The 16,126-nt window shown below is 39.0% G+C and overlaps 1 protein-coding gene across 10 annotated transcripts in view; it reads left to right on the top strand.

The window, feature by feature from the left end:
- The window catches only part of UBN2 (ubinuclein 2), a 99,422-nt gene that overhangs the window by 46,097 nt on the left and 37,199 nt on the right, over positions 1–16,126 (top strand). For 4 of the 10 annotated variants that reach the window (XM_002818523.5, XM_009243278.4, XM_009243277.4 and 1 more), the window contains 4 exons: positions 1,456–1,498; positions 4,142–4,192; positions 5,160–6,710; positions 15,539–15,770. In XM_002818523.5, the coding sequence (XP_002818569.1) occupies positions 1,456–1,498; positions 4,142–4,192; positions 5,160–6,710; positions 15,539–15,770 (1,877 nt within the window). The remainder of the gene's footprint in view (positions 1–1,455; positions 1,499–4,141; positions 4,193–5,159; positions 6,711–15,538; positions 15,771–16,126) is intronic. The other 6 variants (XM_054560674.2, XM_054560675.2, XM_054560672.2 and 3 more) reach the window with 5 other exon arrangements.

The raw sequence follows: 16,126 nt of genomic DNA on the forward strand, positions 1-16,126 counted from the left end.
AGTTTACAAATTAGGCACAGTAAGAGATTAACAACAACAATAATAAAAGAGAACAGTTTAACAGTATACTATAATAAAAGTTATGTGAATGTGGTTTATCTCTATTTCTGGAATTTTCCATTTAATATTTTCAGACCTCAGTTGATCACAGGCAACTGAAACCGTGGAAATTGAAAACTGTGTATAAGGGGGGCTACTGTAGTTATAAAGCCATATATGCATTACAATTCAGGTACAAATAATGCATTCCTTTAATTCTAAAGGTGTTTACAAAAGATGTCTCCCTCTGTCTCTCTCTCTGGCTTTTTTTTTTTTTTTTTTTTTTTTTTTTGAGATGGAGTTTTGCTCTGTCGCCCAGGCTGGAGTGCAGTGGCATAATCTCGACTCACTGCAACATCCATCTCCCAGGTTCAAGCAATTCTCCTGCCTCAGCCTCCTGAGTAGCTGGGACTACAGGCGTGCGCCACCACGCCCGGCTAATTTTTGTATTTTTAGTAGAGACAGGGTTTCACCATGTTGGCCAGGCTGGTCTCAAACTTCTGACCTCACGTGATCCGCCTGCCTCAGCCCAAAGTGCTAGGATTACAGGCATGAGCCACTGCACCCAGCCTCCTTCTCCCTTTTTTTAAATAGCTTCATTATTGTCATTAACTTTGTGTTTTGTTTAACTTTGTGTTTTGTTTTATACCAGAAAGTAGGAATCTATGGGATAAGTGGGCCTAGAGGTCGTTTCCTTAAATGGCCTTCATAAAAAAAAAAAAAACTTAGAAAATTACTGTTGCCTAAATGAAGTTGTAAATTGACAGTTTTAATCAAGATTCTTGTTAATCTAATTGATGACATTTTAGCCAAGTAAAGCAGACAAGGTGAAGTATTTTAGCTTGTCAACACTTTATTCAACAAACATTTGAATACTTTGACTTACTATGGAACTCGTTCGTTTTTTTTCATCTTCAAACTTTTGCATAGTTTTCCAAAAGTTCCAAGATTCCATAGTAATTTTCCTTGCCCTTTTTCTCCCTGTCATTTTGACATTTTTTATTTGAATTTTTACATTACAAAAATTTTTCTTTAAAAGCTCAGGGTTTTTTTTTGTTTTGGTTAAGTTAAATCTCATTCACATCTTCTTGGCATGGTTTAATTTGAGCCTGAAGTTCCTTGAAGCTCTTTTTTTGGGGGGGGTTATTTTATAGTTTATTTACATTTAACTTTTTAAAAATTGTATTATCTACATTTCATGTTTTACTAGTTGTTTGGCCTTTCAGTTAATCTGAACTGGGGAAAATGTTGCTACATACTTCGTATAAACTGAGCACTTAAATACAGTTCCTTCAAAGAGCTTTCCAAATAGCAGAAGGAATTATTTACCACATAATTACAAAGCTACATATTATAACTTTCTAATGAGCAATATAACTGCTACTGAAATAGCCTTTTAAAATCTTTTTATCTTAGGGCAAAGAAAAAGGTGATTCCTGCACCTAAACCCAAAGTAAAGGTAAGTATTGAAACAAAATATTTAGTTAGTTGTAGTTGGTGAATGTTGAAATGCATTCCTAAGATGGAAAAGGTGTATGGTATTTAGCAGAGGTCAGTAGGCACTATAAGATAGATGTTTTCAACTTCATAATAATCTTAGTACTTTTGTATTTGGGAGAATAGATTCCTGTGTAGCAGTGGGAAATATGCATACACCAATTGTAAAGCTTAACTTTATTAATACTTGGAAATGCTAGGTAAAATATAACAAATATTCTTTCATAGCATAGGTGAGATTGAAAATATGTAAGAAAAATTCATAAGACCAAAAACAAAAAAGGAGCTGACAGTGTTAATCTGTCGCTTAAACTTTGGTTGCCCTTAGAGGCATTTGGCACTTTCTACCCATCACTTTATGGTTTCGTTTTACGTTTCTTCTCAGAGCATAGCAGTTAGGGTTTTCTGGGGCTTGTACAGGTTACAACTTGGGATGAAATCTGCGTAAAACTGGACCTTCAAACAATAACATCTTTAGTAAAAGAAAGGACTAGAAAAAAATCCAGCCACCAGCAGAGACATTAAGTGGCTGTCTTGGCTGTCTTGGACTGGGTTCTGATTTGGGGGAAGAATGTCCTTCCTGAAAATTTTTCTTGGCTTAGGAGTTTAAGTTACACTACCTCTACAATCTGAGAAAACCCCAAGCTGAAAAAGTAACTTAGTTACTGGATTAGTGGTAACCCGGGGCCACTAGCAAAAGCAAATTCTGTCTGGTATAACGTGCCCTCTTCAGAGGCCTCAAAGGCCTTCCTTCTATAAACCATGTCAGACCTGAGCTTGCAGTCTGAAATACAGAATACATGAGAGAATAAGTTACTATGAGTGAGAGTCAGTAGGAACAATAAACAGCAGTTAGATCCCTAAGACAGACAAGTAGTGCATTTATGGAATTTAGTACATAAAATAATTTTACTTAAAAATTTTTAATATTTAGATAAATAGAAAAGGGAATAAAAAATATCCTATCAAAATAGACAAAGTAAATTTGAAAGAGAATCAAAATATAACCTCTAGAAGTAAAAACTATAATCATTTGAAATTAAAATTTTAATGAAAGCTCATATCCTTTAGGTTTTACACTTTGCTCCGTAGCCTTTGTCTCTTTGGTTTTTTGTTGTTGTTGTTGTTTTTAATAGATGAGGTTCTTTGCTTATAAGATTGTAGCCAGATGGTCAATATAGATTATTCTGTGGCCTTCCTGACTTTTTTGGTGTTAGAGCCTCTTTAAATGCAGGGTAAATAGTCTTCTTTTTCTTTTTTTCTTTTGGAGACAGAGTCTCGCTCTGTTGCCCAGGCTGGAGTGCAGTGGTGCAATCTCGGCTCACTGCAACCTCCGCCTCCCAGGTTCAAGCGATTCTCCTGCCTCAGCCTCCTGAGCAGCTGGGATTACAGGTGTGCACCACCACGCCTGGCTAATTTTTATATTTTTAGTAGAGACGGGGTTTCACCATGTTGGTCAGGCTGGTCTCGAACTCCTGACCTTGTGATCCACCCACCTTGGCCTCCTAAAGTGTTGGGATTACAGGCGTGAGCCACCACGCCCAGCCAGTAATCCTCTTTTTCTTAATAGCCTACTTTGTCTTCTGATCCAAATAATACTGAGCCAATCTTTCATTAAATCTGTTGAATTTAGACGTTGTTTTGACACTTGACTTTATTTTTATTAGAATACTAAAGTCTTAATAACCTCCGTAAAGGATTGGTTACATTTTGATACATCTATTCAAACATACGATTAATAGAATAATAGGATAGGAAATTTATTAAATTCTAATACTGGTTGTGTTAGGATGATATGGGGGAGTCATCAGTTTTTTTGTTTGTTTCCTTCTCTGTGATTAAATTACTTTTTCATTTTCCCAAAATGGAAAAGCTATATTGTTGATGTGGTTTTTTTCTACTGTAACTCCTCATACTGTTTCTAGTTATAAAGTTAAGATAAGGAAATGCCTACAAAAGAAAATGCAGATAACGCAGAAAAGTAAGGAGAAAAGTAAAAGTATAAATTTCTCCTCAGTCAGAGAATAAAAGCTCTTAGCTTTCTAGGACACATCTTCCTTCCCTTTTTCTGAAACTCTGTTCCTCCCTCCTTCCTTTCCATTCATCCATCCATCCATACATCTATCCATCTATCCAATCAGCTATCTATTTATTTAGTCTTTTATATAAATGGGATAACCTGCTTTTTTGACTCAGTTATATATCCTGAACAATTTTCTCTGCCCGTATAAATCTGCACAGTATTCTATTAGAGTGAATTTAATGTTTTTATAAATAAAAATTAATCAAAAAGTTATTTTAAAACAGCAGTTTTATACTCGTAATACTTCCAACATTTGGATACATTTCCTACCCTTTATTCTGTACTTTTTATAATGGAATTTTCACTAATCATGTAAGTGGATGGCATATCAAAACAAACGTGTTTGATCTGCATTACCCATTCTTCTTAGCAGACATTTGTGACCTTAATGCAGTTACACTTGTACTTCCAATAGGTAGTGAGGTTTTTTAATCAGGGGTTTTAGAGTAAAAGCTTAGAAAAAATACTAAGGAAGTTAGAGTGTAACAGTATTCTTAACAGCTTGCTTATGTAATACCTTAGGAGGTGATGGTAAAGACCCTTCCTCTCCATTCTTTCCCCACTATGCTTAAGGTAAGTGCTATGGTTGTATAAATCAGTATGTAATATAACACTCTAGGTTTGTTTGGGTTTGTTTAAGAAACTAATTGAAGAGACTTTGATATGACTTTTATGTAATAGGCTTTTGCTTCTCAATCTTAAAAATAAAATGAGTCAAATACTTTATCTTTAAAAATAAATAGTTGCTTTTTAATTATTTTGCTGTTTGAATATTATAAACTGTGCTCTAGTTCTTTTTCTTAAATATTAAGAAGGTTGATTATTTGAGAAACAGACTCTAACAACTCTTAGGTATTCAGAGTTGTAATTCTTAATACCCTTGTTTTCTTAGCATAGAGCCCTGCTCACAGCGGACACTTAGTGGATATTTATTGAATAAATGACAAATGAATAATTTACAAATAAATTACAGATTCACCGTAATAAATAGCATGATTTATTTATGCTTGGATTGAATCATCTGCCACTTTGACGTACCAGTTTTTCTATGTACTGGCTGTAGGGTAGCTGCAGGACAGGGCATACAAAGAGGCAGAAATGCATGGAAGCAGAAAGTGAAGGTCAGCCTCCTAGCAAACCGTCCCAGACGAGAAGGAGAGAGTCTTAATATAAAGGCAGAATGTCTTCTGAGTGTAGGGGAATAAAAAGAGAATAATCTGAACAGATGGATTTGGAGCAGGATTTGAAGATCTGATGCAGATGAGGGAAGCTCATCAGTAATGTAACTAGTATATGAATGTTCCTTCCACTTGGTGTTAAGTATGACAGCTGTGTGCAATATATCAGATACTTTGTCTTGTGAGGACAGCTCAGTCAGGAGCTCTGTCATCTCAAAAATTATGTTTGTTTTGATAGTCTCTAAAGATGTCCAGTAGAAAAACAATTTTAGTTGTCATGAGAATCTTTTAGTTATTTAAAATTAACTTTGTAATTTTTTATTCACCATTTCTATTTTTTTCCATATGATGCTTTACATTAGGAGTGTAGTCCAAAAAAGGACCAGAAAACTCCAGCATCCCTGGTGGCTTCGGTTAGCGGTCCTCCAACGAGCTCCAGCACAACTGCCATTGCTGCAGCCAGCTCTAGCTCTGCACCAGCCCAAGAAACCATCTGCCTCGACGACTCACTAGATGAAGACCTTTCTTTCCATTCACCTTCACTGGATCTTGTTTCTGAAGCTTTAGCGGTTATCAACAATGGGAACAAGGGCCCTCCAGTTGGCTCAAGGATAAGCATGCCAGCCACAAAGCCTCGTCCAGGACTGAGAGAAGAAAAATTAGCAAGTATCATGAGTAAGCTGCCACTAGCTACTCCCAAAAAACTAGATTCTACTCAGACTACACATTCTTCAAGTCTTATTGCTGGTCACACAGGGCCAGTACCAAAGAAACCCCAGGATTTAGCTCATACTGGCATCTCTTCAGGCCTTATTGCTGGTTCTTCCATTCAGAACCCTAAAGTTTCTTTAGAACCTTTGCCAGCCAGGCTACTTCAACAAGGACTTCAGAGGTCAAGCCAGATTCACACTTCTTCCTCTTCACAGACCCATGTCTCCTCTTCTTCCCAAGCCCAAATTGCTGCCTCTTCTCATGCTCTGGGAACATCCGAGGCCCAAGATGCTTCTTCGTTAACACAAGTAACAAAGGTGCACCAGCATTCAGCTGTCCAGCAGAACTATGTGTCTCCATTACAGGCCACCATCAGTAAATCCCAGACCAACCCCGTCGTGAAGTTAAGTAATAATCCCCAACTCTCCTGTTCCTCCTCGCTTATTAAGACTTCAGATAAGCCACTTATGTACCGCCTTCCCTTATCTACCCCCTCACCTGGAAATGGTTCTCAAGGGTCCCACCCCCTGGTTTCTAGAACAGTACCTAGCACCACTACCTCCAGTAACTATTTAGCCAAGGCTATGGTGTCACAGATCTCCACGCAGGGTTTCAAATCTCCCTTCTCGATGGCTGCCTCCCCAAAACTTGCCGCATCTCCCAAGCCTGCCACATCTCCTAAACCCCTGCCCTCGCCTAAGCCTTCTGCCTCACCCAAGCCCTCTCTGTCAGCTAAGCCTTCACTATCAACTAAACTTATTTCTAAATCCAACCCAACTCCCAAGCCTACTGTATCCCCAAGTAGTTCCAGTCCAAATGCACTAGTTGCCCAGAGTAGCCACTCCAGCACTAACAACCCAGTCCATAAACAGCCCAGTGGAATGAACATCAGCAGACAGTCTCCCACCTTGAATTTATTGCCCTCTAGTCGCACTTCAGGCCTTCCACCTACAAAAAATCTTCAGGCCCCCTCAAAGCTAACAAACTCATCATCCACTGGAACTGTTGGGAAGAATAGCTTGAGTGGAATTGCAATGAATGTACCTGCCAGCAGAGGTAGCAACCTTAACTCAAGCGGAGCTAATAGGACTAGTCTATCTGGGGGAACAGGAAGTGGAACACAGGGTGCTACCAAACCATTGTCTACTCCACATAGACCATCCACTGCCTCAGGGTCTTCAGTGGTAACAGCCAGCGTGCAGGTATGTATGTTCTGTACATCCATGTGATAAACTGTAAGATTGTATAATGTCGTCTTTCTTGTGGGTAACTTTAATAAGCTTTTTATGATACGTGGATTGTTCTCAATTGGCTTATTACAGCCTGTGGCCATGGAATGTTCCTGATGCTGACATCACAGTGACAGGCACACTTGTAGATGAGGTATTTGTTGGGATATGGATTTTTTTTTTTAAAAACAAAGTAACAAAGGTGCACCAGCATTCAGCTGTCTGACACAACGATGTCTTCATTACAAGCAACCATCACTAAGTCAACTTTAAAATTATTTGAAAAAACAAAACTAAAATGCTTATTTCAAACTTTCTCTCTTATCAGAGTTCAGAACAAAGTAGTAACTTAGGAATTTAACAAACATTTGCTTAGCTCTTCCCTTCCCTTTTTCTCCTGCCAATTTTCTTATTTTAAAATCAAATTTATACATTCATGTTATTTTTAAAATCATTTATCTTATCAAAATTTTTATTTTGCATTAATTTTGTAGTTATATATAATTTCCTATGTCAAATTAGTGTCAGTCGCCCTTTTATACCACAGTTTTCCCATTCATGAATTTTTAGTTTAAACTTATCTCTCAATTAGCTGAGTGCCTCGTTCATGCAATCTTTTCAAGAAGGGTAGCCGGGCATGGTGGCTCGTGCCTATAATCCCAGCACTTTGGGAGGCCAAGGCAGGAGGATCACTTGAGGTCAGGAGTTCAAGACCAGCCTGGCCAACATGGCAAAACCCTGTCTCTACTGAAAATACAAAAAAAGTAGCTGGGCATGGTGGCACATGCCTGTAGTCCCATCTATTCGGGAGGCTGAGTGAGGAGAATCGCTTGAACCTAGGAAGCAGAGGTTGCAGTGAGCCAATATCATGCCATTGCACTCCAGACAGAGCGAAACTTCATCTCAAAAAAAAAGGGTGGCATAAATGCTATTTTACCTTAGCTCATGTACACCTGATAATTTTTTTCTGTGCTGTCACACTTGAGTAGGCATAGCCTTCTGGGGGCACTAACTGTTCCATTCCAAATTTTGTAAATACTTCTCCACTGACTCTTGCTTAGTATTTAGGATTATGGAGAAGTCTGAGGCCGTTCTCAGACTCTTTCTCATTCTCTTTTTGTTCCATTAGCATTAATGTGTTTTCTCTGCCTAGTTTTCATTAATTGTATACCTAGAACATAGTAATAGCTTTCCCATCTCAGACCTGGTTATTTATTTTAGATCAAGAATATTTTATTGTATTATGTGTCTGATTACTGTTTCTGATCCATTTATTGTAAGTTTTTTGAGAACTGTTTATTATATATATATATTTTTTTATTTTTCCCTAAGACAGAGTCTCACTCTGTCGTCCACGCTGGAGGGCAGTGGCGCAATCTTGGCTCACTGCAACCTCTGCTTCTCCAGTTCAAGAGATTCTCCTGCCTCAGGCTCCTGAGTAGCTGGAATTACAGGCACCCGCCACCATGCCTGGCTAATTTTTGTATATTTATTCATTATTATTATTATTATTATTTTTGAGTTGGAGTCTCCTCTGTTGCCAGGCTGGAGTGCAATGACGTGATCTCGGCTCACTGCAACCTCCACCTCCCAGGTTCAAGCAGTTCTCCCTGTCTCAGCCTCCTGAGTAGCTGGGATTACAGGCGTGGGCCACGATGCCCAGCTAATTTTTGTATTTTTAGTAGAGACGGTGTATTGCCATGTTGGCTAGGCTGGTCTTGAACTCCTGACCCCAGGTGATCTGCCCACCTCAGCCTCCCAACGTGCTGGGATTACAGGCATGAGCTACCACGCCTGGCCTAATTTTTATATTTTTAGTAGAGATGGGGTTTTACCATGTTGACGCGGCTGGTCTCAAACTCCTAACCTAAAGTGATCTGGCTGCTTCCGCCTCCCAGAGTGCTGGGATTACAGGCATGAGTCACTGCGCTGGGCCTATATTTCATCTCTCTGTCTTCCATATCATCTTCTGTTATTGTTTTCATCTCTGTGTCACTTCTTTGTATTCTGACACTTTCTCAGATTTGTCCTTTATGTTAATGATTTAGTTTCGTTAACTTTTTTCCCCTGAAAGTAGTATGTGTTCATTGAAGGCAAATTTAGAAAAAAGAAAATAAAAATCACCTATTAATCCAATACTGTTTATGCTTTGTAGGTACTTTTTAAGACTTTTTTCAACAAAATGTGTTTTATATAATATTTCGTTTTATAACCGGCAAAAAAAAAGTACCATTTTATGATATGCAAGTTCTTAGGTTCTTAAATATTCTTTGAAAACATAACGTTTATTTATTTATCGAATTGTGTTGTCTAAGGAAGTGCTCTTTGTACTGCCTCCTATTTATGTGGAACAGGAACATGTAATGAGAAGAGTTTCCCCTTGCTGTATGTCAAGGTTTCCTGCTGTTCAATATAGTCTAAGGGTTGATATTCAATATACATTGTATATTCAAATCATCATTCTTTGCTACTAATGTAGGCATAGGAATGACTGGATGCCAGAATTCTAATGTAGAACAAATTCAGCTAACTGGTAATTCATTAATTGAAATCTAGGATTAACTGATGTTTTATGTATGTACATTTACTTTCATCAGAAATAAAATAATAAAAACAAATTGATATTAGGGATTATATGTTAAAATGTATATGGAGATGGATGAATAAAGGCCTTCCCTTATGAAAAAAAAGGTATATGGAAGATTGGAGTTAGTCTGCATTACTGTTTATTAAATAGTTTACTCTTCTTAAAATTAATTCTTAATTTGATCAAAGGAATAAGTGAAAAGATAGCATAAATGGTAGTTCCCTGCCCCATATCCTCCTCCTAGGGTTAACTACTTTTAACTCTCTCAGCATTTTCTTTTGTTTTTTAAATAAGAATAATAAATGGAAAACTCTTGATTTTATCAGTTTTATAAAAAATTGGGGAGTTATTTCTGGAATTAATTCATTTTTATTTTCATTTGCTTCATTTTCTTTGAACTTAAGATTAAATCTTTCTTCATCCTTTGTCATCTCTACAGTCTGTCAGTTCTATTTTGTTCCCAAAGATCTTCCTGTATTTCATTATTTATTGCAAAAGAACTCCTATACTGTCTAACAAATAATTGGTTTGTCAGCATGGAGGCTACTTGGCAAAGTATGCGTTTCTGAAGACTAACTACTCCCTCCTGGTTTTCTTCCTCTCCCAAATGGCTTTATGATTTGGAGACTGAAGTGTTCCTGCCTTCATATTTGATCTTTTTTTTTTTTTTTTCTGTCATACTGGTTTGACTGAATAAAAGGTTAATAATTGAATAAGGTCATTTCTACCCTTTGGCGAAAGTAAGGTTCTTTTTGTTTTAACATAGCGTCTCAATGAAATCTTACCAGCTATCTTGTAGCCTCTAGAACCTGTCTATAGCTCTCCAACACTGAAAACAGAGTTCCTATCTATGCCTGTAAAGCATTCACCTTCTGTCTGAAAGGCATCTGTGGGTGTCTACTCATTTGCAGAGTGAAAATGACTGGCAAAAGTTAAACTCCTTCTGGGTTCAGGTTGTTAGCTCTGCTTGCTTTCTATTTAATAACTTTCCACACAGGGGTTTCCTCCTCTTTCTTACCCTTCACCTTACTGATTTTCTGTGAATCCTGTCTTTGCCACTTTATAATTCCAAACATCATTCATTCATTAAGCAAATGTTTATTGAGTGTTTACTATGTGCCAGGCACTCTTCTAGGTGCTGGGGATATAGGGATGAACAGCATACTCACACATATAGTCTAGGTAGGAAGACAAGGAAAAATACAAGTTTTTTCAAAATGTGGTAAATGCTGTGAAAAAATAAAATTGTAGGATAATAAAGTGATTGCTGCTAACGTAAAGAAGGTTAAGAAGGTTTGAGGAGGTAATATTTGATCTGAGAATTGAATGAGCAGAAGCCAGCCATGTGGAGAAAACAGGGGGAAAATAGTTCAGGCCAGAGGGGGCAGTTGTATGAAGACACTGAGATGGAAAAGAGCCTGAAGCGAAGGCCTGCATGGCTGGACCATGGGGAGAGAGCGGTAGGTGATGAGATCAGAGAGAGACCAGAACCATGGCGTGGAGGACCTTGTGGACCATAGTAAGGACTTTGGATTTTATTCTCTGTGCAGTGGGAAGCTATTGGAGGTTCTTAAACAGGGGACTGGTATGGTCTGATTTGCATTTCAAAAGGTTACTCTGGGTGTTGGGAACAGGGGACCAGTGCACTCACCAAAGTAGAGTATGTGGTTTAAAAAAATTTAATTGCGGCCGGTCGCAGTGGCTCATGCCTGTAAACCCAGGACTTTGGGATGCCAAGGTGAGCGGATCACGAGGTCAGGAGATTGAGGTCATCCTGGCCAACATGGTGAAACCCCGTCTCTACTATAAATACAAAAATTAGCTGGATGTGGTGGCACGTGCCTGTAATCTCAGCTACCTGGGAGGCTGAGGCAGGAGAATCACTTGAATCCTGGAGTTGGAAGTTGCAGTGAGCCAAGATCACACCACTGCAATCCAGCCTGGCAACAGAGGGAGACGCCACCTCAAAAAAAAAAAAAAAAAAGAAAAAATTAATGCCCACTGCAGGAGGAGCAAGGTTTCCCTTCAATGTTTTTTCCCCTGGGAATAAAATGTAGAGGTCACGGAAACTATTTTTGATTATGGGGCATAATCCGGAACTATTTACCTGCTTCATGCTGACTTCCTGTGCATGATCCCCGATGATGTCAACATTGGAGTACCCCACTGCTGAAAGGTCTCCATCTTTTAGGATAGAGAGATTTGCAAATACCCATGTCACATTTAGATTATCTGATGCTTCCATTTATATTTATAAACAAATTAAAGTGGATATAGAAGTTACTTGAAAGTGTAAAATGTTAGACAGTTATGGCATAGTATCACTTTTTTGCTATACTTATTTAATTTTGGAAATTGCCCTCCCTAATTTACATTTTGCTTTTTTTTTTTTTTTTTTTTTTTTGAGACAGAGTCTCACTCTGTTGCCCAGGCTGGAGTGCAGTGGCGCAGTCTTGGCTCACTGCAGCTTCCGCCTCTAGGGTTCAAGCAGCTATCGTGCCTCAGCCTCAGAGTACCTGGGATTACAGGCGAGCGCCACCATGCCTGGCTAATTTTTGTATTTTTAGTAGAGACGGTGTTTCACCATGTTGGCCAGGCTGGTCTTGAACCCCTGGCCTCAGGTGATTCAGCCGACTCAGCCTCCCAAAGTGCTGGGATAATAGGAGTGAGCCGTAGCACCTGGCCCTCATTTTGCATCTATTTTAATGCTTCAATTACACTCCTCCAGAAAAGCTTTAAAAGATTCCTTTTATTAACAGTATTTAATGTTCCTCACTAGGGAACTCCAGCTGGGGCACACAGCCTTGGAGACTCTTTATCATCCCAAGACTGCAGTAGAATTATGATTAGAAGCAACTCTGGTTAATTTTTTTTTTTTCCCCGAGACAGAGTCTTGCTCTGTCGCCCAGGCTAGAGTGCAGTGGCACAGTCTCGGCTCACTGCAACCTCTGCCTCCCAGGTTCAAGCGGTTCTCCTGCCTCAGCCTCCCGAGTAGCTGGGATTACAGGCACGCGCCACCACACCTGGCTAATTTTTGTATTGTATTAATGAATTAATCATTGTAATTTTGTATTTTTAGTAGAGACAGGGTTAGTAGAGACCACCATGTTGGTCAGGCTGGTTTCGAATTCCTGATCTCATGATTCGCCCACCTTGGCCTCCCAAAGTGCTGGGATTACAGGCATGAGCCACCGTACCTGGCCAACTCTGGTTAATTTTTAAGTTGATGTAGGATCTTTTCTATCCCAGTTGCATTAAGATACTATTATTTCTAACTTGGTAATTTTTTCCTAAATGCACCCATTTTATATATTGTGGTTGGCACAGTACAGGAAAAGACAGGCAAATAAGAAAAACTGTCAGGTTCAAACATGGAGTGGTGAAGATTTGTACTTAAGTGTAAGAGGAAATTTTGGTAACAAGGAAAGCATGGGTTTGTTGACTATAATGTTATCATTTTATAATGCCTGAAAACTAAGGTTTCAAGCCTAAGGCACTGAAAAGAATGGAATTCCCTGATGAAAGCAGTTGACAGAAGATGGGGGAACCCATTGGAGAAGATGATTTCAGCTTTGGATATGTCAAGTTGGTGCTAGATATTCAAGTGGAATTATTCACTTAACTCTCAGATATGCAGGATGGAAATTGAGATGAGAGGCCATAACTACGGATATAAATTTCAGTTGTAAAATTTGTTATTTTTATTAACAAATAAAGGAGAACAGGGGAGGGAGGCAGTTAAAGAACCAGAAAGAAGGCCGCTTGCGGATATTCTTCATGTTTGTTCAGCAGTGGCGTAGCCTCTTAAGTGTATATATATATACGTAATGTTATGTGGTATGTGTATGGTATGTGGAAAGATTGTCTGCATTTTTCTTATACATTAACTTAAGAAATACCCCACCAGAAGCAAAAGGACAAAGATTTTTAAAATACTCAGTCCTTAATTAATAATGCTTATTGATACACATAATAAAACTGGAAAGAGCTAACATTTATCAGTTATTTTTAAAATAGTGAACAAATTCCATTTTCCTGATCAAATTTAGATTTAGATGGGCACGGTGGCTCACGCATGTAATCCCAGCACTTTGGGAGGCCAAGGCAGGCGGATCACTTGAGCACTGGAGTTTGAGACCATCTTGGCCAACATGGTGAAACCCCGTCTCTACTAAAAATGCAAAAATTAGCTGGGCGTGGTGGCACATGCCTGTAGTCCCAGCTACTCAGGAGGCTGAGGCAGGAGAATTGCTTGAACCCAGGAGGTGGAGGTTGCAGTGAGCCAAGATCGCAGCACTACACTGCAGCCTGGACAACAGAGTGAGACTCTGTCTCAAAAAAAAAAAAAAAAAAGGAAAACAAAAAAAATACAAATTTAGAACTGTTAAATTTTGACCAGGAAAATTTGGATTTGGTAAAATAAGGCTACAAAAAAAATCTCAGAATGACAGAAACTGTAATAGATAATATATGATAATGAGAAAATTTGATTGTATCAACTCTCTGTTGATAAGTAAGTGCACATAGAAAAGAAAAATGTTGGCCAGGCATGGTGGCTTATGGCTGTAATCTCAGTGCTTTGGAAGGCCTAGGTGTGAGGATCGCTGGAGCCCAGGAGTTTGAGGCTAGCCTGAGCAACATAGACCCTGTCTCTACAAAAACATTTTGAAAAGTTAGCTGGGTCTAGTGGCACACGCCTGTCTGTAGTCCCAGCTACTTGGGAGGCTGAGGTGGGAGGATCACTTGAGCCCAGGAGTTTGAGTCTGCCATGAGCTACAGTTGTTCCACTGCTCTCTAGCCTGGGTAACAGAGTGAAACCCTGTCTCTAAAAAAAATAATAATAATAATTTTTTTTAAATAAAAAAGTCAAAATGGAAAAAAATGATTTAATTGCTGTGTAGAAAATTGTTCAAAGAATTAAACTAGCTATAGGAATATATTTGCGAGGCATTCTGGCTCACACTATAATTCTAGCACTTTGGGAGGCCAACGCAGTGAGGAGATGGTGTGAGCCCAGGAGCTCGAGCCCAGCCTGGGCAACATGGTGAAACCCTATCTCTATAATAAATACAAAAAATGTTAGCCGGGTATGGTGGCATGTGCCTGTAGTCTTAGCTACTCAGGAGGCTGAGGTGAGAGGATCACTTGAGCCTCCAGGAGGTTGAGATGGCAGTTAGCTGTGATTGCACCACTGCACTCCAGCGTGGGCAACAGGAGACCCTGTCTCAAAAAAAAAAAGGGGGCGGAGTTTGGGCAGGGGGAATATATTTAAGTAAGTTCTCTGTGAAAGCCCATCCATGTTGGCATATTTCTTATTTATTTTATTTTTTTAAAGTCCTCCCTGCAGTCCAAATATGTTAGCATATTTCTGATTTCAGTGTTTTTATTCGTAAACACGGCATCAAAGCCCAGGTAGGGGAGTGTGAAAACACTGTCCAATATATCTTTTACCTCAAGGAGTGTAATTTCAGAAAAGTAATAAGGTGAAAACCCGCTTTCAGGAGTTAGAGACTAGAACTAAGGAAACTGAAGTCTGTCATTCTGTTTGATGATAAAAGGAAGACAAATTAGATAGTTGCTAGGAGTTGGGGAAGAGCTAGAATAACAGTGTGGTTATTAAAAAATAATAAGTTTCTGTATCTGAGAAGGCAGAGGAAACATGGAAAAGGTGCAGTACTAGATATTTATACAAGAAAGTTCTACACGGTGAGAATTCATGGTGTAAGTCAGGTGGTTAGCTTTGGAGAAGGGCAGGTGAGGCTCATGGCGAGGAAGAACACCTCGGCCTCGTCTCTCTAAGCTGATGGGATGACAATAAAGAATACCAAGTAGGGCCCTGAAAGCAGCAGTCTAGAGCAGCTGCTGCAGGAAAGATGATGAGACAAATAGTAAAGTGAGCATTTTCAGAGACCGAGCTGAAATTGCACAGAATTATTTACTCATGGTTCAGGTGTTTGGGCTAGGAGGCGAAAGTGGAGGAGTGCGAGTGGAAGGTTGGGAATTAGTAGATTGAGAGAATGCGTCGGTGTTCATGTAAGTGCCACTAAAATAACAGCGTCTAAGGAACCTACCGTGGTAGTGAAGAGCCTGTCTCACAACGTTTCTGTCAGAGCAGATGTAAGGCACAGTCTTGCATCTGTGAGGATATTATAGAAAATAAATCAATTTGGGTTACTTTATTTCTTATGTATTTTGACCCCTGGTTTCTGCACAGTCCACAGCAGGAGCATCATTATTGGCTAATGCCTCACCTCTGACTCTCATGACATCACCTTTGTCTGTAACAAATCAAAATGTGACTCCTTTTGGGATGCTGGGTGGCCTTGTTCCAGTGACCATGCCCTTCCATTTTCCCTTGGAGATATTTGGCTTTGGAACGGACACAGCTGGAGTGACAACCACCTCGGGATCTACCTCAGCCGCTTTCCACCATAGCCTAACTCAGAGTAAGTGGGGCTCTTCTATTTGGTTGGGCTGTCTAGCTTCACAGAACAGGAAACCTCACAAATTTATTCTAATTAAGAGTAGTCCAGTTGGAGTTAATGAAGATTATAGTTTTGTTTTGTTTTTTTAAGAAATGCAGTTTATATATAGTAAGTCAAATTATTGGACACGGGTTTTATATACAGTTTTTAAGCTATCTATACCACATTTCCATCTTAATGAAATTTTTAAGAGGAAGGCAATTGTGTTGGGTTATATGCATACACATACATTAACATAAGTAAATTTTTAAAAACATGCTCTAGTTTTAGAAGGCCTTTGAAGTCAGGTGCTATGCCTGCGTTACATAAATCAGTTT

This window comes from Pongo abelii, chromosome 6 (genome assembly GCF_028885655.2).
Source record: "Pongo abelii isolate AG06213 chromosome 6, NHGRI_mPonAbe1-v2.0_pri, whole genome shotgun sequence".
In the NCBI taxonomy this organism is placed as follows: domain Eukaryota; kingdom Metazoa; phylum Chordata; class Mammalia; order Primates; family Hominidae; genus Pongo; species Pongo abelii.